At 48.3% G+C, this 12,882-nt stretch overlaps 1 protein-coding gene across 1 annotated transcript in view; it reads right to left on the bottom strand.

Moving 5' to 3' along the window:
• Positions 1-11,975, bottom strand: part of plcxd3 (phosphatidylinositol-specific phospholipase C, X domain containing 3) — a 52,789-nt gene extending 40,814 nt beyond the window's left edge. The window contains exon 1 of the mRNA XM_072592958.1: positions 11,921-11,975. Within this exon, the coding sequence (XP_072449059.1) occupies positions 11,921-11,969 (49 nt within the window). The 5' untranslated portion in view covers positions 11,970-11,975. The remainder of the gene's footprint in view (positions 1-11,920) is intronic.
• Between the last annotated feature and the right edge of the window lie 907 nt (positions 11,976-12,882).

Below are 12,882 nucleotides of genomic sequence, written 5' to 3'. Positions count from 1 at the left end.
GACAGTACGGGGTTAGATACAGAGTAAAGCTCCCTCTACACTGTCCCCCATCAAACACTCCCAGGACAGGGACAGCACGGGGTTAGATACAGAGTAAAGCTCTCTCTACAATGACCCGATCAAACACTCCCAGGACAGGGACAGCTCGGGGTTAGATACAGAGTAAATCTCCCTCTACACTGTCCCCATGAAACACTCCCAGGACAGGGACAGCTCGGGGTTAGATACAGAGTAAAGCTCTCTCTACACTGTCCACATCAAATATTCCCAGGACAGGGACAGCACAGGGTTAGATACAGAGTAAAGCTGCCTCTACACTGTCCCCCATCAAACACTCCCAGGACGGGGACAGCACAGTGTTAGATACTGAGTAAAGCTCCCTCTACACTGTCCCCCATCAAACACTCCCAGGACAAGGACAGCACAGGTTAGAAACAGTGTAAAGCTCCCTCTACACTGTCCACATCAAACATTCCCAGGACAGGGACAGCACAGGGTTAGATACAGAGTAAAGCTCCCTCTACACTGTCCCCATCAAACACTCCCAGGACAGGGACAGTACGGGGTTAGATACAGAGTAAAGCTCCATCTACACTGTCCCCCATCAAACACTCCCAGGACAGAGACAGTACGGGGTTAGATATAGAGTAAAGCTCCCTCTACACTGTCCCCCATCAAACACTCCCAGGACAGGGACAGTACGGGGTTAGATACAGAGTAAAGCTCCATCTACACTATCCCCATCAAACACTCCCAGGACAGGGACAGCACGGGGTTAGATACAGAGTAAAGCTTCCTCTACACTGTCCCCATCAAACACTCCCCAGGACAGGGACAGCTGGAGGTTAGATACAGAGTAAAGCTCCCTCTACACTGTCCCCATCAAACACTCCCCAGGAGAAGGACAGCACGGGGTTAGATACAGAGTAAAGCTACCTCTACACTGTCCCCATCAAACACTCCCCAGGACAAGGACAGCATGGGGTTAGATACAGAGTAAAGCTCCCTCTACACTGTCCCCATCAAACACTCCCCAGGAGAAGGACAGCATGGGGTTAGATACAGAGTAAAGCTCCCTCTACACTGTCCCCCATCAAACACTCCCAGGACAGGGACAGCACAGGGTTAGAAACAGAGTAAAGCTCCCTCTACACTGTCCACATCAAACATTCCCAGGACAGGGACAGCACAGGGTTAGATACAGAGTAAAGCTCCCTCTACACTGTCCCCATCAAACACTCCCAGGACAAGGACAGCACAGGGCTAGATACAGAGTAAAGCTCACTCTACACTGTCCCCATCAAACACTCCCCAGGACAGGGACAGCTGGAGGTTAGATACAGAGTAAAGCTGACTCTACACTGTCCCCATCAAACACTCCCCAGGACAGGGACAGCTGGAGGTTAGATACAGAGTAAGGCTCTCTCTACACTGTCCACATCAAACATTCCCAGGACAGGGACAGCTGGAGGTTAGATACAGAGTAAAGCTCACTCTACACTGTCCCCATCAAACACTCCCCAGGACAGGGACAGCTGGAGGTTAGATACAGAGTAAAGCTCTCTCTACACTGTCCACATCAAACATTCCCAGGACAGGGACAGCACAGGGTTAGATACAGAGTAAAGCTTTCGCTATACTGACCCCATCAAACACTCCCAGGACGGGGACAGCTCGGGGTTAGATACAGAGTAAAGCTTCCTCTACACTGTCCACATCAAACATTCCCAGGACAGGGACAGCACAGGGTTAGATACTGAGTAAAGCTCCCTCTACACTGTCCCCATCAAGCACTCCCAGGACAGGGACAGCATGAGGTTAGATATAGAGTAAAGCTCACTCTACACTGTCCCCATCAAACACTCCCCAGGACAAGGACAGCATGGGGTTAATACAGAGTAAAGCTCCTTCTACACTGTCCCCCATCAAACACTCCCAAGACAGGGACAGCACAGGGTTAGAAACAGAGTAAAGCTTCCTCTACACTGTCCACATCAAACATTCCCAGGACAGGGACAGCACAGGCTTAGGTACAGAGTAAAGCTCCCTCTACACTGTCCCCATCAAGCACTCCCAGGACAGGGACAGCATGAGGTTAGATACAGAGTAAAGCTCTCTCTACACTGTCCCCCATCAAACACTCCCAGGACAGGGACAGCACAGGGTTAGATACAGAGTAAAGCTCCTTCTACATTGTTCCCCATCAAACACTCCCAGGTCAGGGACCGCTTGGGGTTAGCTACAGAGTAAAGCTTCCTCTACATTGTCCCCCATCAAACACTCCCGGGACAGGGACCGCTTGGGGTAAGATACAGAGTAAAGCTCCCTCTACACTGTCCCCGTCAAACATTCCCAGGACAGGGACAGCACAGGGTCAGATACAGAGTAAGGCTCCCTCTACACTGCCTCCATCAAACACTCCCAGGACAGGGACAGCACAGTGTTAGATACTGAGTAAAGCTTTCGCTATACTGACCCCATCAAACACTCCCAGGACGGGGACAGCTCGGGGTTAGATACAGAGTAAAGCTTCCTCTACACTGTCCACATCAAACATTCCCAGGACAGGGACAGCACAGGGTTAGATACTGAGTAAAGCTCCCTCTACACTGTCCCCATCAAGCACTCCCAGGACAGGGACAGCATGAGGTTAGATATAGAGTAAAGCTCCCTCTACACTGTCCCCCATCAAACACTCCCAGGACAGGGACAGCACAGGGTTAGATACAGAGTAAAGCTCACTCTACACTGCCTCCATCAAACACTCCCAGGACAGGGACAGCACAGTGTTAGATACTGAGTAAAGCTTTCGCTATACTGACCCCATCAAACACTCCCAGGACAGGGACAGCACGGGGTTAGATACAAAGTAAAGCTTCCTCTCCACTGTCCCCATCAAGCACTCCCAGGACAGGGACAGTACGGGGTTAGATACAGAGTAAAGCTCCCTCTACATTGTTCCCAATCAAACACTCCCAGGTCAGGGACCGCTTGGGTTTAGATATAGAGTCAAACTCCCTCTACACTGTCCCCGTCAAACATTCCCAGGACAGGGACAGCACAGGGTCAGATACAGAGTAAGGCTCCCTCTACACTGCCTCCATCAAACACTCCCAGGGACATGGACAGTACGGGGTTAGATACAGAGTAAAGCTCCCTCTACACTGTCCCCATCAAGCACTCCCAGGACAGGGACAGTACGGGGTTAGATACAGAGTAAAGCTCCCTCTAAACTGTTCCCCATCAAAACTCCCAGGACAGGGACAGCACAGGTTTAGATACAGAGTAAAGCTTCCTCAACACTGTCCCCATCAAACACTCCCAGGACAGGGACAGCACGGGGTTAGATACAGAGTAAAACTCCCTCTACACTGTCCCCCATCAAACACTCCCAGGACAGAGACAGCACGGGGTTAGATGCAGAGAAAAGCTCCCTCTACATTGTTCCCCATCAAACACTCCCAGGACAGAGATAGGTTGAGGTTAGAGGCAGAGTAAAGCTTCCTCTACACTGTCCCCATCAAACACACCCAGGACAGAGATAGCTTGAGGTTAGAGGCAGAGTAAAGCTCCCTCTACACTGTCCCCCATCAAACACTCCCAGGACAGGGGCAGCACAGGGTTAGATACAAAGTAAAGCTCCCTCTACACTGTCCCCCATCAAACACTCCCAGGACAGGGACAGTACGGGGTTAGATACAGAGTAAAGCTCCATCTACACTGACCCCATCAAACACTCCCAGGACAGGGACAGCACGGGGTTCGATACAGAGTAAAGCTCCCTCTACACTGTCCCCCATCAAACACTCCGAGGTCTGGGACAGCGCAGTGTTAGATACAGAGTAAAGCTCCCTCTCCACTGCCCCCAGCAAACACTTCCAGGACAGGGACAGCACGGGGTTAGATACAGAGTAAAGCTCTCTCTACAATGACACCATCAAACACTCCCAGGACAGGGACAGCACGGGGTTCGATTCAGAGTAAAGCTGACTCTACACTGTCCCCATCAAACACTCCGATGTCTGGGACAGCGCAGTGTTAGATACTGAGTAAAGCTCCCTCTACACTGTCCCCCATCAAACACTCCCAGGACAGGGACAGCTCGGGGTTAGATACTGAGTAAAGCCCCCTCTACACTTTCCCCCATCAAACACTCCCAGGACAGGGACAGATGGGTTTAGATACAGAGTCAAACTCCCTCTACAATGTCCCCATCAAACGCTCCCAGGACAAGGACAGCACGGGGTTAGAAACAAAATAAAGCTCTCTCTACAATGACCCGATTAAACACTCCCAGGACAGGGACAGCTCGGGGTTAGATACAGAGTAAATCTCCCTCTACACTGTCCCCATCAAACACTCCCAGGACAGGGACAGCACAGGGTTAGATACAGAGTAAAGCCCCCTCTACACTGTCCCCATCAAACACTCCCAGGACAGGGACAGATGGGTTTAGATACAGAGTCAAACTCCCTCTACAATGTCCCCATCAAACGCTCCCAGGACAAGGACAGCACGGGGTTAGAAACAAAATAAAGCTCTCTCTACAATGACCCGATTAAACACTCCCAGGACAGGGACAGCTCGGGGTTAGATACAGAGTAAATCTCCCTCTACACTGTCCCCATCAAACACTCCCAGGACAGGGACAGCACAGGGTTAGATACAGAGTAAAGCCCCCTCTACACTGTCCCCATCAAACACTCCCAGGACAGGGACAGATGGGTTTCGATACAGAGTCAAACTCCCTCTACACTGTCCCCGTCAAACATTCCCAGGACAGGGACAGCACAGGGTCAGATACAGAGTAAGGCTCCCTCTACACTGCCTCCATCAAACACTCCCAGGACAGGGACAGCACAGTGTTAGATACTGAGTAACGCTTTCGCTATACTGACCCCATCAAACACTCCCAGGACGGGGACAGCTCGGGGTTAGATACAGAGTAAAGCTCCCTCTACACTGTCCCCATCAAGCACTCCCAGGACAGGGACAGTACGGGGTTAGATACAGAGTAAAGCTCCCTCTAAACTGTTCCCCATCAAAACTCCCAGGACAGGGACAGCACAGGTTTAGATACAGAGTAAAGCTTCCTCAACACTGTCCCCATCAAACACTCCCAGGACAGGGACAGCACGGGGTTAGATACAGAGTAAAACTCCCTCTACACTGTCCCCCATCAAACACTCCCAGGACAGGGACAGCTCGGGGTTAGATACTGAGTAAAGCCCCCTCTACACTGTCCCCCATCAAACACTCCCAGGACAGGGACAGATGGGTTTAGATACAGAGTCAAACTTCCTCTACACTGTCCCCATCAAACGCTCCCAGGACAAGGACAGCACGGGGTTAGAAACAAAATAAAGCTCTCTCTACAATGACCCAATCAAACACTCCCAGGACAGGGACAGCTCGGGGTTAGATACAGAGTAAATCTCCCTCTACACTGTCCCCATCAAACACTCCCAGGACAGGGACAGCACGGGGTTAGATATGGAGTAAAGCTTCCTCTACACTGCCCCCATCAAACACTCCCAGGTCTGGGACCGCACAGCGTTAGATACAGAGTAAAGCTCCCTCTACAGTATCCACATCAAACTCTCCCAGGGTAGGGATAGCGCAGGGTTAGATACAGAGTAAATCTACTCTACTCTGTCCCCATCAAACACTCCCAGGACAGGGACAGCACGGGGTTAGATATGGAGTAAAGCTTCCTCTACACTGTCCCCCATCAAACACTCCCAGGACGGGGACAGCACAGTGTTAGATACTGAGTAAAGCTTCCTCTACACTGTCCACATCAAACATTCCCAGGACAGGGACAGCACAGGGTTAGATACAGAGTAAAGCCCTCTCTACACTGTCCCCATCAAACACTCCCAGGACAAGGACAGCACAGGCTTAGGTACAGAGTAAAGCTCCCTCTACACTGTTCCCCATCAAACACTCCCAGGACAGGGGCAGCACAGGGTTAGACACAGAATAAAGCTTCCACTACACTGTCCCCATCAAACACTCCCAGGACAGGGACAGCTTGAGGTTAGATACAGAGTAAAGCTCCCTCTACACTGTCATCATCAAACACTCCCAGGACAGCGACAGCATGAGGTTAGATATAGAGTAAATCTTCCTCTACACTGTCCCCCATCAAACATTCCCAGGACAGGGACAGCACAGGGTTAGATACAGAGTAAAGCTTCCTCTACACTGTCCCCATCAAACACTCCCAGGACAGGGACAGCATGGGGTTAGATACAGAGTAAAGCTTCCTCTACACTGTCCCCCCATCAAACATTCCAAGAACAGTGTCAACACAGGGTGAAATGCAGAGTAAAGCCTCCTCTACACGGTCCCCATCATACACTCCCAGGACAGGGACAGCACAGGGTGATATACAGAGTAAGGCTTCCTCTACACTGTCCCCATCAAACACTCCAAGGACAGGGACAGCACGGGATTAGATACAGAGTAAAGGTCCCTCTACACTTTCCCCATCCAACACTCCCGGGAATGGGACAGCACAGAGCTCGATACAGAGTAAAGCTCCTTCTACACTGTTCCCCATCAAACTTTCCCAGGACAGGAACACCACAGGGTTGGATACAGAGTAAAGCTCCCTCTACACTGTCCTCCATCAAACACTCCCAAGGCAGCATTGCCCCCAGCTCACTCTTTCTGGGGGCTATATCCTTTTCAGTCATTCTCTTTTGAATGTATTCCCTATGCACAGTCTTCCTGCCCGTATTCCTCATACCCCTCATCATATTCTACTTCCTGTCATAGTTAATATTACTGCTGGCTATTTTATATCTCCTTGTTCACTAATTCTGTCACATTGCGTATCACCAAGTCTCCAACAGCCTCCACCAAAACCAGAAATTACTGGAAAAGCTCAGCAGGTCTGTGGAGAGAAATCAGAGCCAGCGTTTCAGGTCCGGTGACAGACCTGCTGAACTTTTCCAGCTAGTTCTGGTTTTGTTTCTGAAGTACAGAATCCACAGTTCTCTTGCTTTTTATCTCCAATAGCCTGCTTCCTGGTCAGTCCTGGAATATTCTGCTCTAAGATTTTGTCTTTGAGACACTCTTGGCTACCTTTTCCAATCTATTCTTCCCTATCTACATGTCAGTGCACGCCATCCTTATTTCTTACACATCCCTTTGGTTACATCCTCTACCTGACAGTATAACTCCTGTTGGGAGGATAATAAACTACTCCCACACCTTACTGTTCCTCACCTTTACCCAAACTGATTCCACATCTTAAACTTCAATCAGAAAAGGTAGAGAGGGCTCATCTACGTCATACCCCAAGGGGTAAAGCTAGGCTGGATTGCCTCTGGTTCCCGGAGGATTTTTGTTCGGAGAGATGAGTTAAGGATATGGACTGATGCGTGGAATTGTGATATCGCTGCCCTCACAGAGTCGTGGCTGAGGGAGAGGCCAGACTGGCAACGGAACATTCCAGGGTGTCGGATCATCAGGCAGGAGAAGGGAGAGTGTAACAGAGGAAGTGGATAGATTGGGCAAAGAAGAGGCAGATGGAGTACAACGTGGGAACGTGTGAGGTCATGCACCTTGGAATAACGACTAGAGGCATGGGCTACTTTTTAAATGAGGGGAAAATTCACAAATCTGAAAGACAAAGAGACTTGGGGGTTCTAGTCCAGGATTCTCTCGAGGTAAACTTACAGGTTGAGTCAGTAGTTAGGAAGGCAAACACAATGATGACATTTATTTTGAGAGGATTTGAATATAAAAGCAGGGATGTACTTCTGAGGCTCTGTAAGGGTCTGGTCAGACCACGTGTGGAGTATTGTGCGCAGTTTTGGGCCCCATAATCTCAGGAAGGATGCAATGGCCCTGGAGTGTGTTCACTGGAGGTTCACGAGAATGGTCCCAGGAATAACAAGCTTAACACGAGAGGAATGTTTGAGGACTCTGGGTTTATACTCGATGAGGTTTAAAAGGATGAGGGGGGATCTAATTGAAACATACAATATACTGAACGGCCTGGTCAGATTGGGTGTTGGGAAGATGTTTCCATTGGTAGGAGAGACTAGGACCCAAGGGCACAGCCTTAGGGTAAAGGGAAGACCTTTTAGAATGGAAATAAGGAGGAACGTCTTCAGCCAGAGAGTGGGGAATCTGTGGGGTTCACTGTTACGGAAGGCTGTCGAAGCCGGGTCATTGGTTTAAGACAGAGATCGATAGGTTCCTGAGTATCAAGGAGGTCAAGGGTTACTGGGGGAAAGGGGGAGAAGGGGGTAAAGAAACTTATCAGCCAGGATTGAATGGCAGAGCAGACTCGATGGGCCGAATGGCCTAATTTCTGCTCCTATGTCTGATGGCTTTACGGTGCTGTCGCGTTATTAATTAAAGAGGAGGTTACTACAGTAACAAAGGATGATATCTGGGGTGGGTTTTCAAATGAGGCTTTATAAGTGGAGCTCAGAAATAAATAGGGATATAGTCACATTGTTTGGGATTGGATTATAGACGTCTCAAATAGTCAGTGGTAATAGAGGTGCAGAGGTGAAGATAATTCACTGAGGTCCATAAATTTAATAACAGGATATTGATATTACAGAATTTCCACTTCCCCAAGATTATCGGGATAACCATGGTATAAAGGGTTTGGAGGAAGCAGATTCCTTGAAATGTGTTCAGGAGAGTTGTTTATGTCACTGTGTAGACGATCCAACAAGGGAGGGTACAGTGCTGCACCAAACTCTGGGGAATGAAGGCGGGCAGCTGTTCGAGGGGACAGTGAGGGGGATGTTTCAGTGATGGTGACCACAACACTGTGTGTCTTAACTTTGTTATGGAATAAGAGAAAGATGGTCTGTAAAAAAAGGTTTGTTGATTGGGGGGAGGCAGACTTTATTAAAATAAGGCAGGATCTGGCCAAAATAAACTGGCAACAGCTACGGGAGGGTAAATGAACAGCAGAACAGTGGGAGGGTTCAAAAAGGAACTGGGGAAGAGTTACAGGCCCAACATGTTCCTGTTAATGTGCAGTGTAGGAGGAACCCTGGAGTTCTAGGAATATTCAGGACTGAATAAACAGGTACAGGGGGAGCAAAACAACAGGGTCCAGGTGGAGCATTGTAGACTTATTCATAAAGTCAGGAAGTATGGGATACAGGGAGATTTGGCTATCTGGATTCAGAACTGGCTGGCTGACAGAAGGCAGTGGTTGTAGATGGGAAGTATTCTGCCTGAAGGTCAGTGTTGAGTGGGGTCCCACAGGGCTCTGTTCTTGGGCCTCTGCTCTTTGTAGTTTTTATAAATGACTTGGATGAGGAGGTTGAGGGGTGGGTTAGTAAATTTGCCGATGACACAAAGGTTGGAGGTGTCGTCGATAGTATTGAGGGCTACTGCAGGCTGCAGCACGACATAGACAGGATGCAGAGCTGGGCTGGGAAATGGCAGATGGAGTTCAACCTGGATAAATGTGAAGTGATGCATTTTGGAAGGTCAAACTCAAATGCTGAATATAGGATTAAAGACAGGATTCTTGGCAGTGTGGAGGAACAGAGGGATTTGGGTGTTCAAGTACATAGATCCCTCAAAGTTACCACCCAAGTGGACAGGGTTGTTAAGAAAGTATATGGTGTTTTGGCTTTCATTAACAGGGGGATCGAGTTTAAGAGCTGCGAGGTTTTGCTGCAGATCTACAAGTCCCTGGTGAGACCACACTCGGAATATTGTGTCCAGATCTGATCGCCTTACTATAGGAAAGATACAGTGGCTTTGGAGAGGGTGTAAAGAAGGTTTACCAGGATGCTGCCTGGACTGGAGGGCTTGCCTTATGAAGAAAGGTTGAATAAGCTTGGACTTTTCACTCTGGAGAGAAGGAGGAAGAGAGGAGGCCTGATCGAGGTGTACAAGGTAATGAGAGGCATGGATAGAGTCAATAGGCAGAGACTATTCCCCAGGGCAGGATTGACTGGGACGAGAAGTCATAGTTTGAAGATATTAGGAGGAAGGTACAAAGGAGACGTCAGAGGAAGGTTCTTTATGCAGAGAGTTGTGAATACATGGAATGTGTCGCCAGCGGTGGTGGTGGTGGAAGCGAAGTCATTGGGGACATTTAAGCGACTGCTGGACATACACATGGATAGCAGTGAGTTGAGGGGTGTGTAGGGTAGGTTAATTTATTTTAGATTAGGATTAAGTCTCGGCACAACATTGTGGGCCGAAGGGCCTGTTGTGTGCTGTAGTTTTCTATGTCCTATGAGTATAGGAACTATCGGGCATGTTCAAGAGAATTTGTGTTGCAGGCGTTTCGTCCCCTGTCTAGGTAACATCCTCAGTGCTTGGGAGCCTCCTGTGAAGCGCTTCTGTGATCTTTCCTCTGACGTTTATAGTGATTTGTACCTGCTGCTTCCGGTTGTCAGTTCCAGCTGTCCGCTGCAGTGGCCAGTATATTGGGTCCAGGTCGATGTGCTTATTGATTGAATCTGTGGATGAGTGCCATGTCTCTAGGAATTCCCTGGCTGTTCTCTGTTTGGCTTGCCCTATAATAGTAGTGTTGTCCCAGTCGAATTCGTGTTGCTTGTCATCTGACTGTGTGGCTACTAAGGATAGCTGGTCATGTCGTTTCGTGGCTCGTTGGTGTTCATGGATGCGGATCGTTAGCTGTCTTCCTGTTTGTCTGATGTAGTGTTTTGTGCAGTCCTTGCATGGGATTTTGTACACTACATTGGTTTTGCTCATGTTGGGTATCGGGTTCTTCGTTCTGGTGAGTTGTTGTCTGAGAGTGGCTGTTGGTTTGTGTGCTGTTATGAGTCCTAGTGGTTGCATTAGTCTGGCTGTCAGTTCAGAAATGTTTTTGATGTATGGTAGTGTGGCTAGTCCTTTGGGTTGTGGCATGTCCTCGTTCCGTTGTCTCTCCCTTAGGCATCTGTTGATGAAATTGCGCGGGTATCCGTTTTTGGCGAATACATTGTATAGGTGTTCTTCTTCCTCTTTTTGCAGTTCTGGTGTGCTGCAGTGTGTTGTGGCCCTTTTGAACAGTGTCTTGATGCGACTTCTTTTGTATGTGTTGGGCTGGTTGTTTTCATAGTTTAGGACTTGGTCGGTGTGTGTGGCTTTCCTGTATACCTTTGTGGTGAATTCTCCGTTCGGTGTTCTCTGTACCATCACGTCTAGGAATGGGAGTTGGTTGTCCTTTTCTTCCTCTCTAGTGAATCGGATTCCTGAGAGTGTGGTGTTGATGATCCGGTGTGTGTTCTTTATTTCTGTGTTTTTAATGATTACAAAGGTGTCATCTACATATCTGACCCAGAGTTTGGGTTGAATTTGCGGTAAGACTGTTTGTTCTAACTTTTGCATTACCGCTTCTGCTATGAGTCCAGACCACCAGTCAACAATCCACAAGCCAGGGACACAGCCAGACAGAACGGATTCAGGATGATCCAGTTAATGATTACAGACGTACACAACAGACTTCACAAATACAGACAAGAAATTGCGCGCCAAAAATCGTTAATTTCAAAAACCACCAATCAGGAATGGACCCGGACCATTGAACAGGCCGTCACCATAGGACAGAACAGGACCACACACCGCAAAAAAACGGCACTAAAAGAAAAAATGGCCAAACTAACACACAAAGAAGAGGACACCACAACACACACCTGGGTTAAAAACCTCTCCCACAGACAGCTCACAGACACGGAAAGAACATTACTGGCCAAGGGACTCAACTACAACCACAGGGACGCCAAGACAGCAGACTTCCTAGCAGCACTAGAATGCACACTCAGGAACAATGGACTGACAGAAGAGACACAACAAACTGTGAGACAAAGTATCGTACCGCTGATAACAAGAAAAAAACAAACACATTACCTCAACACCAAGGAGAGGGAAGCACTAAAATCACTAAGAAACGATAAGAACATAATTATACTACCAGCAGACAAAGGCAGAATGACGGTCATCCTGGACAAAGCAGAGTACATGCAAAAAGCACAACAACTACTTGCAGATACCAACACCTACCAAAAGAGGGAGTTTGACCCCACCCCACAGCTCACCAATAGGATAAACAACACACTGAGGAATCTACAAAAAAAAACGGACAGATAACCAAGTCTGACCGACAGAGAATGAAACCTGAAAGCAACAACAGCCCCAGATTCTATGGACTACCCAAAGTGCACAAACCAGACATCCCACTCTGACCCATAGTATCACTACCAGGGACACCATCACACAAACTGGCCAAAGAACTATTGCAGAAACTGAAACACCTGATCAGCGGATCCAGACAATCTATACAATCGACATAGGAATTCTTGGACATCATCAGAAATATACACATAGACAAGGAAGAAACTATGGTCTCATTCAATGTAACGGCAGTGTTCACCTCCATCGACAAAACACTAGCCAAAGAAACAATAGCCAACCTGCTGGACAGACATAACAGACAACAGGACGTTGAACCTATCAACAAAGACGGCATACTTAAACTACTGGACTTGTGCCTCACAACACACTTCACATTCAACAACCAAATATACAAACAAATCAACGGAACACCCATGGGCTCACCGATCTCTGGACTCATAGCAGAAGCAGTAATGCAAAGATTAGAACAAACAGTCTTACCACACCTTCAACCCAAACTCTGGGTCAGATACATGGATGACACCTTTATAATCATTAAAAACACAGAAATAGAGGACACACACCGGATCATCAACGCCACACTCTCAGGAATCCGATTCACTAGAGAGGAAGAAAAGGACAACCAACTCCCATTCCTAGACGTGATGGTACAGAGAACACCGAACGGAGAATTTACCACAAAGGTATACAGGAAAGCCACACACACCGACCAAGTCCTAAACTACGAAAGCAACCACCGCA

The sequence above is a fragment of the Chiloscyllium punctatum genome, chromosome 2, assembly GCF_047496795.1.
Source record: "Chiloscyllium punctatum isolate Juve2018m chromosome 2, sChiPun1.3, whole genome shotgun sequence".
Classification (NCBI taxonomy): domain Eukaryota; kingdom Metazoa; phylum Chordata; class Chondrichthyes; order Orectolobiformes; family Hemiscylliidae; genus Chiloscyllium; species Chiloscyllium punctatum.
The sequence above is the reverse complement of the archived record's forward strand: the minus strand, read 5'-3'. Positions and strand labels throughout refer to the sequence as shown.